The sequence below is a fragment of the Neopelma chrysocephalum genome, unplaced genomic scaffold (genome assembly GCF_003984885.1).
Source record: "Neopelma chrysocephalum unplaced genomic scaffold, ASM398488v2 Primary Assembly neopelma1_24, whole genome shotgun sequence".
Classification (NCBI taxonomy): Eukaryota; Metazoa; Chordata; class Aves; order Passeriformes; family Pipridae; genus Neopelma; species Neopelma chrysocephalum.
Window position 1 is genome coordinate 32228796 of NW_020897693.1, and position 19608 is coordinate 32248403.

The 19608-nt window shown below is 43.4% G+C and overlaps 1 protein-coding gene across 1 annotated transcript; it reads left to right on the plus strand.

The window, feature by feature from the left end:
• The first annotated feature begins 340 nt into the window (after positions 1-340).
• On the plus strand, positions 341-18785 carry PAX9 (paired box 9). The gene is made up of 4 exons (XM_027674254.1): positions 341-414; positions 1328-1954; positions 4273-4412; positions 18531-18785. Exons 1-4 carry the CDS (start codon positions 411-413, stop codon positions 18783-18785), a joined length of 1026 nt encoding a protein of 341 aa, XP_027530055.1. The 5' UTR covers positions 341-410.
• Positions 18786-19608: the final 823 nt, after the last annotated feature.

The window sequence follows — 19608 nt, forward strand, 5'->3', positions numbered from 1 at the left end:
CGCCGTCCCGGCGCGGCGGGCCCAGGTGCCGAGCGCCCTGCGCGGGAGCGGAAGGGCCGCCACCGCGGCGCTGTCCGTCATCTCCCCTGGCCACTGGGAGGGCGGCTGAGCGGTGGGGCCGCCCCCGGGGGCGGGCTCGAAGGGGGCGGTGGGCCACGGGCCCGGCCCAGCCCGGTCCTGCCCACGCTGCCCTGAGGTTGAAATGCAGAAGTCAAGGCTCTCTCGTCGGGATGCAGATTTTCTTGTAGCCATTCCCCCCCCCACACCTTCACGCCCCTACTTTCTCCTCGGTGGAGATCAGAGAGGCTCGGGGCCAGCGCAGCCGGGAGCGCAGGAGACTGCGAGCCGGTGGCCGGGCATAGGGATCCGTTGGGATTTAGGGCCGCCCTCGAGGTGCCCCGCTCAGAGGAATGGGTAAGTGGCCGGGAGCCGCAGGAGGGTTCAAGTGCTGTCAAGAGAGGGGGAGCACCCATGCGTCGTCATCTGCCACCGCCGCGGCTCCCTTATTGACTTTGCTCGTGTTCCTACAAGTTGTAAGAGCACGTTGAGGGTCAGGGGCAGGGAACAGAGCGAGCTAATGACTACTTGGTTTGTTATTAGTGTTATTAGGCGAGTGCGAGGCAGGATCGAAGCCGAGGGGATGGCTGGAGCCCGTGACACGTTGTATATTATTTCTGACACCGATCGTAGTAGTTAACATTTTAGCACGTTTGTTTTACAGCCCAGTGTAATCGTGCTGTTAAGCGAGAGGCGCTAACAGCACCAGGAACAGTCTTTAAAAAGTTAGTCGCGATTCAGAAGCACCGCGCTGCCCTCGTCTCTCCCAAAATGTAAAAGAATTTCCTCAACTACTTTTCCTTCCTCCCCCTCCCCCACGTCTTAGAAAATGTTTTTCTTTTCTTTTTGTTCTCTTCGCGTTCCTTTTTCCTGTGTTAATAAAACCGACTTTTCTGTTGGGGCGATCTCGTTTTTCATCTCCGGAATGTGCTTTTTTTTTTTGCTTTTTTTTTTTTTTTTTTTAATATTCCTGATGCATAGTCCGGAGAGCTGCGAAATTTGTTGCCACGGATTTTCTTTCTTTCCTTCTTTTATTCTTTTTTCATTACTTTTTCTTTTTTCTTTTTTGTTTTTTTTTTCCTCCCCTTGCATCCATTCCCTTCTCCCCCCCCCTTCAATTTCGGAGACATCTCACTATTATAAAGAAGCGTGCATGGAGTGCCCGGGGGGTCCCTGCCTGTGACATCTGTCTGTGATGAGGAGCGGCTCAGACGCCCCCTTCTGAGCCATTCGCCATGTCCGACAGCTGTGTTTGTGCATTTGCTTGCAGAACCTGCCTTCGGGGAAGTGAACCAGCTCGGAGGGGTGTTTGTCAACGGGAGACCCCTGCCCAATGCCATCAGGTTGCGGATTGTGGAACTGGCGCAACTGGGTATCAGGCCGTGCGACATTAGCCGGCAGCTCCGCGTTTCCCACGGCTGTGTCAGCAAAATCCTGGCTCGCTACAACGAGACTGGCTCCATCCTACCGGGGGCTATCGGAGGCAGCAAGCCTCGGGTCACCACTCCCACAGTGGTAAAACATATCCGGACCTACAAACAAAGGGATCCGGGCATCTTCGCCTGGGAGATCCGGGATCGCCTGCTGGCCGATGGCGTATGTGACAAGTACAACGTGCCGTCGGTCAGCTCTATCAGCCGCATCCTCCGGAACAAAATCGGGAACCTCTCTCAGCAGAGTCACTACGAGTCCTATAAGCAGCACCAGCCGCCCCCACAGCCTGCTCTGCCCTACAACCACATCTACCCCTATCCCAGCCCCATCGCTGCTGCAGGAGCCAAGGTGTCCACCCCTCCCGGGGTTCCGGCGATCCCCAGCACCATGGCCATGCCCAGGACGTGGCCGTCCTCTCACTCAGTGACGGACATCCTGGGGATCCGGTCCATCACAGACCAAGGTGAGGAGGTGGGAGGGGACCCGGGGCCGCAGAGACAGCCAGATAGGGCCGAAGCGTTTCCGTCCCCTGCTCCTGGGCTCCTTCCTCTCCGAGGGTCGGAAGGTGGTTATAGTTGTTTGATTCGGGAAACCTCTGGCGTTTTCCCCAGCACGGGCCGGCACTGAGCTTACTGGAGGATGTGTCTCGGAAGGTAGGGAGACCGAAGGTCCTGTGATGGGCTGCAGGCGCACCAGCAACCGTCACCACTGCCGCTCTAACCCGAGAAGTGGCGACCCTGGCCGGAGAGAACGGCCCGGGTTGCGGCGGCACCAGGGAACACTCGGTACGGTCGCGTCCTGGTCCTGACCAAGGCCCGCTGCCGCCCTCCAGTCACGGGCGCCGCCTTGGCGTTACCGAGAAGTCCGTTTTCTGCAGTTTTCGCAATCAGGCCAAATTTGCTCCGGCAGGAAGTTCAAATGTCACCTAATTGCTTTCATTCTATGCTGTATTTTCCTCCGAAGCGGTGGACCAGGAAAACCAAAGCCCCAAGATTTGTCTCTTACCCCTTTCACCTTCTTTCTGTTCCTCTGCCTGGAAACTGCGTCGCGTCTCCCGGCCGCTCGCTATGCCTTGCTGCAAAGAAAGGGACGTTTTTTCCATTTCGGTCTCTGCCAGTGAACTAACAGTGAAATTGGTTAAAACAACAGTCCAAAATAACCTTCGCCTATAGCCATCTCTGTGTCCCACTCTTCTTTCACAGTTAGTGGAGGGGGTAGGGCTGGGGGCTGTGATTTCTGTTTTCACTGCATTTTCAACAGCAACAGTCCGCTTCCAGCAACATTTCAAATGCAAAACGATCTTTTAGGCAGTGCAGAATAATTTTCTTTTTATTTCTTCAGAAAAGTGGTATTTTTCAAGCAATACACACACATAAGTATGTTTTATTTATATTCATACATACAAAAAATATAAGTTTTGTCCTTCTTTGCCCTTCACAATATAACTTTATCCTCATACCACACTGGCACAAAAAATATGCGTGTTTCTGAATTGTCTTTAACACATACACGCCTGGAAATTCCTGCTCTGTGCTGGGGAGAGGTAGTATTGGCAACGAACATTAAAAAGAATGAGAACATTCTTCTCTCATATGAGAAATGGAGGGTTTTTTCTTTTTCTTTTTTTTTTAGTTAGTTCTTCTTTTATTAACACCACATTGGTAAGCAGGCTTCTGACTTTGCTGCTGGGTGCCTCGGTATCTGCCCCGTCTCCCTCGGCTCTCGCAGCGGCACACATCTTTCTACAGTGTGAAATCTCCCCCCTCCCCTTCCCATCAGAGAGCCGGGGCTGCGGAATAGCCAGTGCCGCAGATGGGGGCTGTTCGCCCTTGATTTATAGGATAAACTGACCTTGCTGACACGGAAAGGAAGCCCCTATTCATGGGAAAGTGTGAGATCAGCAGAAAAGGGCGCTCACCGAGAGAGCTCAATTTCTTAAGACAACTTCAGATTTGTGCCTTTCCTCAGCCCGGCGAGGGGCCGAGTGACGCGGTGTCGCGGCAAAGCCCCCTCCCACGGCGGTTCCAATGCGGCCGAGCGCGGGGCTCGGGGGAGGGTTTCCCCCTCCCCCACCCCCGCGCCGCGCTTTACGGTGGGGCTCGGGGAATTTGTCCGCCTGCAAAACATCCCGGTATTCCCTTACCGCGGCTAATGCGCTTGTAAAGAATAGAACTGTTATCTCTTTTCCTCCCTTCTTTCTTATCTTCCTCCTTTCATTTTCCCTTTTATTTTTAAAATTTATTTATTTAATCTATTTAATTTTGTGTTTTTTTTTTTTTTTTTTTTTTTTTTTATTTTTTTTTTTTTTTAGTTTTTTTTTCCCCTCCCCAAATTTGTTTTGAGCCCAGCTTATCTGCACCCCTTTCAGGACTTTTTCTAACAGGAGTATCGTTTGTCCTCTAACTCGCATACAAATACCCATGAGGCGAATGCCGTAAATCCTTCTTAGGAGATCCCAGGGGACAAGTGCCTGGCGGCAGCTCCGTCCCACCAGTGCAGGAACGCGGGAATGAGGGACCCAGCCGGCTCTGGGCTCGACTGGTGATCGCTGCCACAGAGGGACCCGACTTCTTTCTGCCCACGGATCACCCTCTCCAGAGGCTCCCAGGAGACTCAGCGAGGTGTGGCGGGCAAGGGACCGGCTTCTCATTAGCTCTGCCCCGCAGACTGAGTCCCGTGGGGAGAGGGAGCTGTCTCCATCCCGAGGCAAAGTCATCTCCATCTCCCCATCCCGGCCTCTGCATCTAACTCCCTCTTCTCCCCTGCCTTGTTTTCCAGCAGTGAGCGACACTTCGCCTTACCCCAGCCCCAAGGTGGAGGAATGGAGCAGCCTGGGCCGAAACAGTTTCCACCCGCCAGCCCAGCACTCCGTGAACGGGTTGGAGAAGAGCTCCCTTGAGCAGGAGGCCAAGTACAGCCAGGTAAAGAGAGAGGGAGGGGCGGGCGGTCATGCACAGGGCCCCTGAGCTCGGGCTGCCGCCCTCGCTTTGGAGTCGGTGCCGGAATTTCCTCGGTTTTGGTTTGCAAAGACAGGTGACGTCGGGAAAGAGCCTGGCTCTCTCCTCCGCTCCTCTCTCCGCTCCCTTCCTCGGCCCGGCGGCCGCGGCGCCCGGCAGCACCCAGCCGGCCTTTATCCCGGCCAGAGGCTCCCGGCGGGCGGAGGGCTGGCGGGGTAGCAGCTCTCCCGTCCCGGCCGCCCCGGGCTGCCCCCGCACAGCAGGCGCTCGAGAACCGCCACCACCGACCCCCGCGCCGCCTGCCGGGGCTCTGCCCCTGCCTCGGCCGGGCCAGCGGGCACGTCCCGCAGTCGCCGCCGCCCTTAAAGCCGCGTTTTGCTCTGTCCTCAGCGTACTCTGTAGGTAGGGGAATAATTTGAAAATGAGGTGTAATTGCTTCCTACATTAAGCATTTTTAAACGCTTAAGTAGACGGCGAATTTCCTACGTTTTAATTACAACACAATATAACTGTTACTTAATAAATCTCTGTCTAAATCTTTGTACTTGCTAATCAAATCCCATGCCACGAGAAAAGCTATAAAAGATTCAACTGTTACTCGTTGGGAAAGCACAGGTTTTGAACACGTTATTTCTGTGCGATGGAAACATTTCAAAACGTATCAGAGGTCTTTCAGACACATTGCCTTCCCGGCCACTCAGTTGTTGTGCTTATAACCAAGTTGAGGAAAACCCACGATTCCTGCTTAGCTTTTTGCCCATTCAAAGACCGAGGTTTTGGATATATTTTCCGACTTTTGTACCTCGTATTTGGTGCTGAGAGTAGCTGAATCATACTCTTTCACGTTCAAGATGTGGATCGCAAACTGCGGGAATGCTTGCAAAGAGGTGAATTAGGCAGAGTGAGAAATACTGTAGACCCCAAAAGCGAACAGCCATTTTATGACACATAAACAATATACCACCCTTAATACTGTCCTGTTTGTTTTGTATTACATTTTTTTATTATTCCATTATTATTCTGTTAATTTCATATCATATCACAAATAACGCACACTGTAGTATAGTGGTGACTATATGGTTAAAGATAGGATTAGAGTTAGATTTAGAGTTAATACTCCTTGTTGTACAATTTTCTTTAAAGATGAAAACAAGTGTTAGTAGTCTTACTAAAAATAATGGAAATAGCTTGTCACTGTTCTGTAAGAACGGCTGTACTGAGACTTCATTGTCTGGGCCTTCTGTACACGATCCTGCTGAAATATTCACAGGATCTTGCTCATAGGCTCTAAACCATTGCCTCTGTTAGATCTCATTTACCTCGATAGATGCGTTTAGGAACAATGTTATGTAAGTTGGGTTATTTTCAATGCTGGTGTTGGAAACTATTTTTTATCTTTTCTTTTTTTTTTTCTTTTTTTTTTTTTTTTAATCTTTCAATATATACGATTTAACCTTCATAATATATCAGTGTTCTATTGTCAATACCAGTCTTACCTTAATGTTTTGTTCAACCTGAAAGATCATCTGATAAATGTAATTTAAACATACTTGCTACTTTAAAATGGAGCAAATTTCTATTAATAAAATGGAATTCATTTATCAAAATACATTGTCCAGAGAGTTTAAAAGGGCAGACAAGCCATATTCAGAACCCTGCTCACTAAAAGAAGACACAGAGGAGATTCTCCCCAGCTCCTTCCCTGTAATAATATGTGTAAACATAATTTGGCTTTGGAAAGTTCTAATGTATAGATTAGTCTGTTCATGTGATATTCAGACGTTCTTTCCAGAGAATTCATTCAAATGTACATTAATTGCTTTTTTTGTCACAAATTCCTTACTAATTTAGAATGTATCCAGAAAAAAATGATTTCAAATAAGGATGGGACAATGTGACTTTTTTACATTTTTGCCACATTCTTTTTGCCAAAATATTTGTTCCAGCCAATGCAAAGTGAAGTTTATGAACCAAATTCTTGCTGCACATAGCACTGACTTACTAGCTGTCCATCAGCTGAAGTGCAGTGAGTCTGGGGTGACTGTGACAGCAAAGACTCTTATGTCCTTGAATCTCTGCATGGTCTCCTGCAACGTGTACTGTTTTGGATGTAAATAACTTAGCTGTGGACAGGAGAGAACATCGGTTCATTTGTGTGAACCTAACAAAGGGGTATCTGTAATGGTTTTACAAAAATGGGGAAACCTTAGTCATAATTTATATGCCAGAAGGACCACGGTGAAATGGGTTCTGTCTTTGTACTTCAGGGTAAATGCTATTTTCTTCGTCTCCTTTGGGCAAAGCTCATTACAAAAGCTGGATCTTCAGGAGGTAGAAATCAAATTTACCCCAGAGAAGAAAAGTGACTGTTCTGTAATATTCCAGTTTTATGTCTATATTACCAAAATCAGAGGTGCCTGCAACAGTAGAGCAGCAGGGAATCAAGTGTGCATGTTTATCTTAGGCTTTCCAATTTCACAACAGGAGCGGATAGAATGTGCTCTGAAGCACATTAACAACAGATTTTGTGTGAGTGATAGGTAATTCTGCTGTTTCCAACAAGTATCATCTACACATTTAAGCATCAGCAACATTCAAAGATAACCTGTTCGTAGTTTGCAAATAGGTCCATAACTACTAGGTGAGTGAAAGACTTGTTCCTTAGTCATGGAGGATAGTATTTTGCTTCTCAAGAAATCCTCTGGAAAGTCGCTCTGCATGAGAAAGACTAGAAAAATTGGGACCAAAGAACAAGGTCTTCTGTACTTAAAAAATGTATTTATTTTACCCCTTCTTTCAAATGATATACATTTGCTTTAAGACATGGGATTCTGTAGGCTTTTTTTATGTAAAAGTCTTATTGATCTCCCAGACTTGTCAAGCGGCAGCCAAGGCCGACCTCTCCAATGGGTTCCTAATGCTACATTTCAGTCCTTGCCCCAGACATCAGTGGGAATGCACCCACAAAAAAGGCAGGAAGACCTCACATTTTTGCCTCAGCATTATGCAGTCACACTAGTTTAACGTGGAACTGAATCTCTGGATGTAGAACATTTTTCACTTCAAGTATTATGAATTTCCTGGTGTCTCCAGGGCTTTTGTTTGCAATGTCGTTCAGTATTTGGGTTTCAGGAGTTAAAAACAGACTATGATTCCGTACAAAAGATTTCCCAGGAAATCACAGAGGTGTCTTGTCAACTTTCTATTCAGTTTTAGTTACCTGATGTCCCAAGTTGTCATTTATGTGTAAGCAATTGCATAATTTCCCTTGTGCATCATAGTCACAAATTTGTCATACGGCTTTGCAAACAGGGTGACTGTGAATCAGAGAAACTGAAAAGGAAAATAGATTTTTCTGAGAGCTTGGCAGTTTTGGGTCATACACATTTCATACGGAGCTCAGTTATATTGTAGTATTTATACAGAGGCACTTTCAGTATGGTGTTGAGCAGCTTCTACACTATTGATACGATGGGTGAATATTCTGAGTATTTTTTGCATTACACAGCTTATACTGAAAGCTGCATTAAGAAAAAAACAGCTGAAGTGATTGCAACAGAAACCCATTTGTAACCTGCATTTGAAATGAAAACACTTAATAAACATGTCTCATATTTAAAATACAGTTTTCAGACATCTGATGTTTGTGACTTTCTGGACTAACGTTATGGGTGTGTAAACAAAAAATTGTGGCCTGAATTTACACATGTATGAAAATGCAGAAGATCTGATGTATGTCTGTATGACTTGCTGAGAGGCAAATAGCTTGGAAATAATTTCTTTTTCAGAATTACTTTCTGTATGCATTGTGGGAAGCAGATGTGCACATTGCAAAGGGAGCTGATACTCATTAGTGGGAAAAAACTTGTAACTGGAGGGTCTAAGAGCAAGCGCTTATTGCAAGCTCACTCCTGGAAATGGCATGTTGTTCGTAGGCCTGACCCCAAACCTATTGGAGCTACAGAAAACAATCCTCCTAATTCAGAGTGGCTTGTGAACACAGTTTGAGTGAAGTCTTCCTCTGGCATATTGGGCAAAACCTTAAGCAGCAACTACCTCATGTCTGTCTCAGCTGAACTTCATCGACTGTTAGGGGCTTGACTTTTCAGCTTTGCTGGGATATTGCTCCCTGCTCTTTGGCTGTGTTCTGACTGGGGGTCATGAGCTCTACACGCTGTAAGCACGTAAAGGGAAGGTTCCATTCTAGGGCAAGTGATTGCAAATAATTATGAGTGCAATTCTGGACAATTATTTGCACAGAAAATGTAGGCAATGTAGATGTTTAGTTGCTGATTTTGTTCATTTATAGATGAACAATGAGTTGTATATTTGGTGGCCACGCATCTGTAATTGTATCTGCAGTGCTTAGTACTCACAATATATGGTAACTTCTTTGGGAATAAGATGAAAATGTAGCCTTAAATGTTATGGCCAATTACATGATCCTCCTACACAGGTTGTTTATTGAAAATATTAATTAACAGATTACTTATCTGGCATTCTATATTCTAACTCAGGATTCAGGCAGTTGGATTCCTGCTGTGAGTCTGTGCAAAATCCATCCATGATAGAAGTCTGGACCTACTGCTCCTCAGTCATAACCAGGTGGGAGGAGGGGGGTGAAGCTGTTAAGGACAGGTGCTTATTTGCTTTCTTGCTGTAGTAGCTAGCAGCATTGTTAGCAGAGGTTCAGGGGTTCAGATGTTGGCTTGGAGAACTGGTTCTGTGTCACTCTCACTAGGATCTCCAGACCAGACCTGTTATTAAAATATTGTCACTAAAGTGGCTTGCTCAAGGTCTAGGCATCCATATCATTGCATGTTGTGGGTGAGGGGGATGAGATGATCCCACTACATGCACCCGATTCCTTCCCAGGTGATCTGGATGGCACCTCATTCGAACCCCATTTGTGAGACCTGCCTCTTACTGGCCACCTGCTTCCACAGCCAAAACACAGTGCCCTGTCTACCAACCCACATGGCTTCAGGGCACTCCACCTGGATGAAACTAATAAAGAAAGTCAGAGAGGTGAGTGAATGGTACAATGACACTCAAACTGAACTCTGAGCACCCTCTACTCAGAGGGCCCCAACCTGCCAGAAGCTCTGCCACGACAAACAGGAGCAGGGTCTGTAAAGCGAGAGTGATGGCAGATACCTATCACAGCTAAGGAGCAGAGTGCCTGGAGCAGGGGGATTAGATCTTTATCTGTTCAGTCTTCTGGTTCTTGCAGTATATTGGCAAGTATATAAAGACTGTATGACGCATTTGAATTTGTTTGTTTTGGCAATTTTTCAGCTTTTAGGAATTGCCTATGTATATACTGATAATGACCATAGGCATTCAATAATTGATGGGCTGTAATTTCACTCACCTTAGTTTACCAGCTTCCCAGTAACTGCCTCTGCAGTATCAGAGATTTGTTAGACATGGGAGGCTGGTGTTTTGGCTATCTCTGAACAGGTCAAAGTGGAGATTTTGCTAGGTTGACCCCATATTTTTCTAGCTTCTAGCCATCGAGGACCCCTTTGAAGTGTCTGCAAGTCTCCTCTTCCAACCTCAATCTCATTTAAACAACACCATATTGAAATTACAATACATTGTTAAATATATAATATTAAGAAGACATTTTTCATAGAACCTTTCAATAATACATTATAGTGTTAACCAACAGAGTAGAAAGAACAATTCCTTCCAGTGTGTTTGCTTGTTTAATGTCCATGTGTGCCGTGCCCAACTCCAGATTTGGCAAAACTACCAAAGCGGAATTATTGTGCAAATCTCTTCTAAAACTATGGGAATCTGTTGTTAATTCCCACTCAAAGGAGTTTGCTTATATGACATGATTTTTTTTGTGCTTTCCTACTGTCCTCGTAAAAACAGTATATATGTAAAGGGAGATTTAAGTTGTATCTTTGTCAGAATCAAACTTTGTGCTCACAGCATCCAGAATCTGTTTTCACTCACTTTGAGATAGTCTGGTTGTGAGGTTTGTTAAACAGAACATACCTCAAGAACCAGCACCTTCACTGAAAAGGCAGTGACTTCCATTTATATCACCCTTCTTAACCTCGAGTATGAAAGGAAAGCAACCATGCAGTGAATGTAAAGACCTGACACAATAATCTACGTTTGGAGACATTTCAGATGGACATATTAGTGTGTGCTTGGTGTACTGTGTGTGGTAGATCTTACTTCACTGTGAAAGCTATCTAAATCCATCCCACTCCTGAAAAAGGATTGGAAACCTTTACTCATCTCTTTTCCCTCGGAATGTGCTTAGGTTTTACAACAATCTCTGTCTGCCTTGTATCCACCATGCCTTTTTGTCCTACATCTCTTTTCCTCTGTTGTTTTTGTAGTAGATTCCTCAGTCTCAGAGAAGGAGTGGGGGTTCTTTGGGGTTTTGTTTGTTTGTTTGTTTCTTTCTTTCTTTGTTTTGGGTTTTTTGTTTCTTTTTATTTTCTTTTGTTTCTTCTTTTGTTTTGGAAAAGGCATAAAATGCCCCTGGCTCCTTTAGGAAAGGATTCGTGACGGTGTATAAATTCAAGTTACCATTACTATTTCCAAACCTGGGATTTTATTTCCCTGAAGAGGCTGAGATTTAAAACTTGATAAGAAAATATAATTAAGAGTGGTCTTGATGCATGTCCCAACTACAGTTAAAACACTGAATTGATATTATCTGATTTCTGTGTTATTCAGTGCAGCTGGGGATGCCTATAAGTAAAGGAAACAACTCTAAATTAATAAAAAAGCATGTTAAACATGGGGAATGGGATCTGCTCATTATTAAAGGAATGAACTCTATTATAGAAGGAAGTAGTGTGATTTTCTTATGCAGTACATTGTTATACATTGAATTTGATAACAGGAGAAATAGCTGTAAAGAAAATGTCATCTTTTGAAGAGATACTGTATAAGATTGGGTAGCTAATAATGTGTGGAATCTTGGAGCACCTGGGCGTGCAAATAACTCTGTTTTAATTGTGACTTCAGCTAGAATGCCAGCATTGCTTCCCACAACTTACAGTGAAAGAGAAATACTGTAATTATGCATTCTTGAAAGGTATCTCTTTATTTTTCAAAGCTTAGTCTTCTGGAAACCAATGCAGCTCAGCTGAGCAATAGATCAACTCCAAAACCCTTGCCCATGTATTATTTTTAAAAGCTTCTCAATTCTGATGTATTATCACTGTTCATTCTTGAAAATAATGGCATATGTTTCTAAGTAATATCCTACCTACAAAATATTACCCCTTCTGCTGAATATTTTTTGGCTGTTAAAATTATTTAATGACTATGTCTAAAGTTTTCGGAGTCTGTTGTATTATCTGCTGCTTGCAGTGAAATTATTAGAAAATCAAGGGGGACTATGTTCAATAAAATAAGTTCATTCATCTAAAAATATGGGTACATAGTCTAAGATAAAAATATTTTTGGAAGAAACTTTTCCAACACTATGAAAAACAAACCTTGATTTGCAGGGTAAACTCTGACTGGGTTATTCACATACAACTAAGCAATTTTAAAAATATTTTAATAAATATTTTAATAAAATCTGTTATCATAAGCTGGGGAAATTTACTCAGTGCTCACTTTTGTAATCCTTTTTCTTTAGGTAACTCTGACTTATCTGTGTAGGAACATTAATTTTAGTGGAACACTGGGCTGAACAAGTGTTTGTAGAATCATGTAATTTTTCTCGTTGATGCTGCAGCACTGAATTGCAGCTTCAGAATTTAGCTCTAATTTAGTTTACTACAATTTCTACAAAAATATTATTTAAGGTTATTAATTTAAAAACCTTTAAAAAAGCATAGGTGTATTACTTAGATTGTTTGGTCATGCCATTTTCCTAAATGGCACTTCCATTACAGGCCTGCTGCTGCTGTTTTACTTGGAAAATTTGTTTACTCTTCCCTTGGGATCCTATATGTTGGTTTGATTTATAAATCATATTTAAGCTCCAATTAAAAAGGGAGATTTAGCACGTTTGCTACCTTGATGTTTGCAGTTTGTGTTTGACTGCTCCTAGTCTTGTTGCCATAACCTTTTTGACTGGTTATGTGCATGTCACTAAGAACGTGAGATATCCTCTGGGTTTTTATGGTAATTTGCTACTTTGATTGAAGGACTAGATATCCAACTCTGTTCCCTGCTATGCTTTTCTGTTGCTGCGGGAAAAATGGCTTCTATGGTATCTACTTTGTGAATGTGTTTTCAGGACATTTAGAAAAGATTCTTCATTTGCAGAAATTGTTTTAATGTTTTCATTTTGAAAAATCAGCAGTGAGAGGGTGTCTGTCTCTCTGTGGAGCTGCAGTAGCATCCCTGCAGAGAAAGCTGCCAGCACTCCACTTTGCTGGGGAGCTGCAGCTCCTGATAAGGCAGCTGTGGTACCTCTGCAGATTTGTTTCACTTGCTCTCAGGGAAAAGCTCTGTGCTGGAGGATCAAGGCAATGTGCTGAGCTTGCTGATCCAAGGACAGGAAGGATTCATTCCATCCAAGTCAGTGTTAGAATTGAGAAATACATACAAAAGAGCAACCTTATTCACCAGAGGTGTGTTTCCTAAGCCATGACACAGACTGAACTTCTGCTGACTGCAGCAGGGGACTTTGGGCTGAGTCACTGTCCAGGCTCATTAGGGCTGGTGAATTAGGTAAATCGAGCTTTGAAGCCTATGCTATTTCTACAGAAACACTTTTTTTTTTTTTATATAGTTATTTAGAATACTTCTACCAAGCATGCACTCCTGGTCTATGCAATAAATAATCTATTTAATAAAATATTGTAACAATTATATTACAATGGACAAGTAATTGAAATAATTGTCAATAATAGCTTTAAAATAAGAAGAAACATTTACATTCTTTTGGACACTCATTGAGTTAGACTATAAAACTGAGATGGCATCCTCTCATGGCATTAAATCTGCTGTCATTTGTATTCATGTAGATCTGAAATGAGATAATTTGCATTATTGCTATTAATGATAGCTAACAAATACAAGTCTGTGATTTTGAATGCTACAACTCTGCATCATTTTCTGAAACATTTAGAAGCCACATGGGAAGGGAACACAGGAGGTGGTCTAATTTTGATACTGAGAGAACACATGTCTAGCAAGCAAAAGTCAGAGAAGGATAAGTAATGAAGGGGATGAAACAAACAAAAATAATGTTAATTGATTACAATATAGAATCTGAATTTATACCATGATGACAGAAAGTGGAATCTAGCTTGTGTGTTTCTGTGGTTCTTCTGTGACCGAGGCAGAAAAAAACAAAGTATTTTGTCTCATGTAGATTCATTGGGAAGCTTGTCCAGAAGGTTTGTACCCTCTGTCTCCTTCCCATGCAGGAGAATGGACACTGAAGCTGTGCAACTCATCATATAAGCATAACCTTCATAACAGAAATCAAGATGTGTGTGCTGCTTACTTTGGGTTTGGGGAGGAACTGTTTGACTTTTAGGAGACCAAACAGCTAATGGAAATCATTTGTTCCAAAGACATTCCCACATGAGTTTGGTTCTAGACTCGTTTTTCATCCACCCACTCCCTCCGTGTTGCAAATCCCAAACAGACTGAAAACAATTAAAAAAAAATGGTCTCTAGTTAGTATTGTATATAAACTGACTAAAACTAAGGATTTCATCCATTAAAGCTACTGAACCAACTCCTTTACTGATGAAAATATGTGCAGTCTGCTTGTTTCAGCGGCATCATTTTATGTGACCTAAAGCAAGGTGCTATGTCCATCGTGGCTTTGATTTCTGGCCTGCATATTCCTTTCACTGTCACTGGCATGTATCAGTGGCCACTCCTCAGAAAGGCACCAGATCCAACTCATGATCCTGACCCACCCACTGGTGTTTGACTGGTATCTTTGTGAGAACATTTAACCAAATTTGTGAATTGGTGGGAGGTCATGTGTTCTAGGTTTTGAACACAGCCCTAAAATTTGGAAATACTTATTCCATCAGTTGCCTCAAAACATTGATAGAAGGAGCAATTCAGAGCAAATGTTTCTCTCTGATCTTTGTGGAAGCCCCAGAGTAAGCACTTTCAGACAGGAACCCTTATCTCTTGCACAGCAGAGGTTCTTGTTCAGTTAGAGCTACATGTTTGTTTGTTTGCTTTGAAAAATTAGATTTCTCCTGAAAAGTGAAGGTTTAAATGAAGAAAAAAAATATTTATAAAACTTAAAAACCAGGTTCAAGAACCTCTGCACTTAAAGCAAGTTCTGAGGGTTTTAAAAATTCATAAATACCATGGGGTTCTTGCACTCCTAATTATGAATGTTTAGATTTTGGTGTTCATTTCCTCTGATTGAAATACTACAGGATGAATTATTCATCCAGTATATACAGGGTCATGGAACTTAATCCCCTCCATTTATTTTAAGTGAATGTCATGTTTGTAAAAAGTGCCAGATTGACAGACCAGATTCAACCCTTCTGATAACCTACACTTTGTATCTAAAGCTGTTTAGAAGTAAAAACTCTTGTAGTTAAAACTATTGAGTCAAGTTCTTCACAGATGAAAGGGATGAAAATCAGAGGTGTTTTGTTTTTTTTTTTTTTTTAATTGAATAGCATAGTTTTAAATCACATAATATGAGGTTTTCTCTATCCCCTCGTCTTTTAATTTGGGTCAGAGGAGGCCTTTGACTGCTTTGTGGGTATGGCTCAAACCTCCCCTGAAGCAGAACCATGCTCTGTGCTGGGCCAGTTCCTACCCATTCCAGTGCTGCCTGCTTGGCTGAGAGCACCTACTGGCATTCATAGAATCATGGGTTTGAATGGTAAAGCTTTGTAGCAGTGGAACAAAAATAAGAATGATTCACCAGTTCGGTGAGGCAGTGACAACAGCTTTCCAGTGTTGTTGGCCTCTGACATGATGCAACTGGTGGTCCCTACACAACTGTCTCCACGTCCTACCCTCAGTAGCTGTCTCACATTCTAAATAGATGCTATAAAACCAACTGTTATCACAGTTGTATTTTGAATAAGTGTGTGTGTGTGTAAAAGAATTTTCTGGATGTTATAAATCAGGATAGATATTGTTTTAAATTAAGCTTTTACAAAAACCTCACAAATCTTTAGTCAAGTCCCATATGTTTTATCAACAAATATCCAAGCAGCACCTCCAGTATAATCCAATAAAAAACTTGGGCTTCTCCAATAATTACAGTTCAGAGACTTTTATTTTACTTTGTGCCATAAGGCCACGGAACATGTGGAATTGGATTAAATATTTATCAACAATGCCTGTTGATAAAATATTTATCAATAATGTCTGCATTACTGTGAGCAGTTCAGGAGCTCAGATTTGCCTCACATCATGCAAAGTGATCCATTTCTGATTGCTGAGGAAGTCCTGGCAGCCTTGTCTGTAGGAGCTACAGGAGGCTGGGACAGGGGCTCGAACACTGGTGGACCAGCAAAGAGATGCCTTGTCGGCACATTGCCTGGCACAGACTTAGTCTGTGCCCACTAGCACATAGCCAGACAGTGCCCCATTGTGAGGGTGGTCAGGGAACAGTCCAGGGACCCTGCCTGACAAGCTATGTGGATAAGGCCACCTCAATTCGGGCAGAAGAGAGCTTAGCTATGGGGCTGGGTGTTGCATGGTGCTGCTCATCTTCAGGGCCGAAGAATTTGTCCTGGTCTGTTTTATTTACATGTACAGACAGAGTCATCACCTCCATGGATATTTTTTTTTTTTCCTGGACACAGCATTGTATACAGGAGGAAGTAATTTCCTGAGTACCAAAATTTGCATTTCTCTAGCCTGTGGTGGTGGGATGGGGAGAGGTGCTTGACAAAGTGATTGCATCAAGTGGTATTTTGACTATCCACAGATTTGAAGGATGCACTTACAGTTGTGTTCTTCCTCAGATGAGAGTCTGTTAGAGCATTTGCCTTTTCTAAAGAGCAGCTCCAAGAGGAAGTGCCTAGAGGTTGGAGAGCATCCTACAGCATGGCAGTCTGTACAGCATATGGGAAAAATTTTCTCTGTGGCAGAGTTCTGGCTTTTCCCATCCTTTTCTGTGGTGGAGGGCAGCAGTAACAACACAGGAGACTGGAGGTACATGTGCATCCTTTGCAGCCTAGGAGGAATCCTTTCAAAAGCACAATCATAGGTTCATAGGACATGACCACTCATAGCGAGGAATCCTACTTAAAATGGGGCTTCCAGACACAGCCTTGAGCCCACTGCTTGGTACCAGACTCCTTGGCAGTGGGAAAGCCTGAGGAACAGGACAGTTTCTTAGAGTCCAAAAAACCTCTTCTGAGTTTCCAGGGCTGGAGGTTTGTGCTGTCTGAATGGCTATGAGGCTTCAGGGACTTGCCCCATGTCTTTTCTCCTTCCAGTACCCACCCCTTCAGGGTTTCTGTACTTCTCTGTGCAGAATATGTTTGGTTGTGGCTCTTGATATCCCAGTGTTACAACCGGCTTTAGTGGCTCTATTGCCTCTATGCAAAGCTTTTTGTTGGTGCTTGTTAAAAAAAACCAGAGAGGTGCTCATTCTTGTTTCATGTTTACACATTGGAAGAAGCAGTGAGCTTGGAGATTGGTAGCTTTTTAGGGCTGGTCACATTTTTTACTTTCCAGTGAATTCAATGAAATAATTTTCCATGTGATTCAAGAATTGTACTGATTTACAGTGCAATTATTTTCAGGTTTATATTAATTAGTATTGTTGCAAACACTCATATTTAGAGCTGAGGCTAAAGCGAAATTCTGAGACACAGTAGGGTACATGTAATTGGAGTTGAAGGTCAGATGACGTATCTGGATTTTCAAAAGGATAAGGCAAGTTCAGCTTCAGCAAAGTGTTTATGAATTTTGAATGACAGTTATGTTGCTGCTGCAACAAAAAATACCACCCCAAATCCTAAAACAAACACTAAACAAATTGAAACTTAAGCAAGATAAATGATCTTCATTTGTACCTGTTGTGCTGAAGAAACATTTACAGGGTGTGAAATAAACCATCATACACTTTTTAGTTAAATAAAGAGTCATTAATTGTGAAATCCTACTGTGACTGACTGAAGGACTCTTCCTTCTCTATTTAAATAGAAACCCTTCTCCCCAGCCTACGGAAGGACCTAGGAAAATACCTTACAGGAAAGGACCCAGCCCTGCAATTGTTTTTTGCACAGAAGCCCTATTGAAACCAGGAGGAGCTATGAACAAAGAACATTTCAAAGTTTTTATTCCAAGTATCTATAAAACATATTTTTAAGACATCATCAATACTACTATTATAGTTCTGCCTCATGCTCTGAACAACAACTAGCTACCCAAGAGTTTAAGATGTACCCACCTCCCCCATCTACTTGTTACCTCTTGACTCCAGGGAGTGTTGCTTTGGGATCTGTGCCTGCACCTGCCTGGGGCAGCTCAGGGCTGAACCCACCCTCTTTCAGTTCCAGGATGGATGAGGCACTGGGATGGGTTAGTTTCTTCTTCTGCTGGTTTGTCTGTGGTCACTGCACACTCAGCTTAAACTGGCACTGAACTATCCAACAGGGCTTGCAACAGTGGCCAAAATTACCTGTGCAAAATTTGGGAAAAGTGGGTAAATATTGCAGTCCACCTACTCTAACCCGTGGGACTCATTGCCAAGTGGATTAAGGTGCTTAGTGAGAGAGAAGGGAGAAACTCATCACAAATCCCTCCAGCAGTAACTCTGAAATATAATGATTAGATGCAACCATGGACTTTTAAGAGTCTGTGAACAACAGCTTGCGGAAAGATAGGCAGGCATACAAGGGTCTCGGCAGTTCCTGCCCTGCTCTCAGTGTATGTTCCTTAAACATCTGCTGCTGATCCTTGTCTGAGACAGGTTACTGGGAGCAGTGTGAAGTGCTGATTGCAGTGCGGTATCTGGTCTTAAAAGCAGAAGGGGCCACTGAGCCCCTGAAATTCAGGGGAATGGTTACGGGTTGCTCTCTGAGTGTCCCTACTCACCCTAGTTTTTGTACAAAGCCCCAGCAGCATCTGAGGGCAAATCTGATGTGTCTTACTCTCTCAGAAATATTTTTCTCTTCTGTCTCCTTTCAGGCACCCAATGGCCTCCCAGCCGTCAGCAGTTTCGTGTCGGCACCAGCCATGCCTCCCTATGCCACACCAGCCCAAGTGTCACCTTACATGACGTACAGCGCCACTCCATCTAGCTATATGGCAACCCATGGCTGGCAGCATGCTGGAGGCACCCCGTTGTCCCCTCACAGTTGCGATATCCCTGCCTCGCTGGCGTTCAAGGGCATGCAGACAGCCAGGGAGGGGAGCCACTCTGTCTCAGCCTCTGCTCTCTGATGCAGGAGTCCAGGACCACAATGAGCTTGCTGGCTTGTCATCCCCTGAGCCTAGCTCACAGACTGCTCTCTTTGTGCTGTTGATACCTGGCATTTCTCCTCGTGACTTGTCTCCTGTAAGACTTTTGGGATAGCAAAAGCTGAAGACAACCTCATAAAGTGAGAGAAGTGTGGTGTTGCGCTCTTAAAGACCTTGTGTCCCTCAAAGGGCTCATGGAGCCTTGTCCCACTCTCTCCTGGTCAAACCACACATATTTATTCTTAATCACCACAAACTTTCTAAATGTGCAATTGTTATTTAGATTTGTGTAAAAAGCAATAAAGAAAAATCACCACAGAAAATTCTGCTATGCCTTGAATCAGCAAAGGTGCCTAAATGGGAGGTGTTTGCTGATTGCCTAGAGAACAACCCTTTTGTTGATGAGATTATACAATGCACTGTTATTAAGAGGTCATTTTTGGTTGTTTTGTTGGGTTTTGGTAATCAAATATAGAACTAAGGCAGTAGGTGGCTCTCAGATTCTTCTGTCACGTCACCATCATCAGGCAGTAGTAATAACTTTGTGATTTGTAAATATAGGCTTTTGACAGCATCTGTTTTCACCTTCCAGTACATTTCTCTTTCTCTCTGCCTCTCTTTCTCTTTCTTTCTTTCTTTCAGTTAAAAAGATGATTTCTAGTTATTTTCTGTGTCTTTGCATGGTGAGGTGATAGCCTCAGGTGATGAGGCTTAGATAGGATTTTTTCATCATGTTTTTGTGCCTACAGTGGAGGCTTCAACATCTCATGAAATAGTTATCTCTTTGTCAGAAGATGCAAAGGCA

Excerpts from the sequence above, each read along its gene's own strand:
- PAX9 (XM_027674254.1), top strand. Across the intron at positions 1,955-4,272 it reads CCGGTCCATCACAGACCAAG|TGAGCGACACTTCGCCTTAC; the intron begins GTGAGGAGGTGG and ends GTTTTCCAGCAG. Across the intron at positions 4,413-18,530 it reads AGGAGGCCAAGTACAGCCAG|GCACCCAATGGCCTCCCAGC; the intron begins GTAAAGAGAGAG and ends GTCTCCTTTCAG.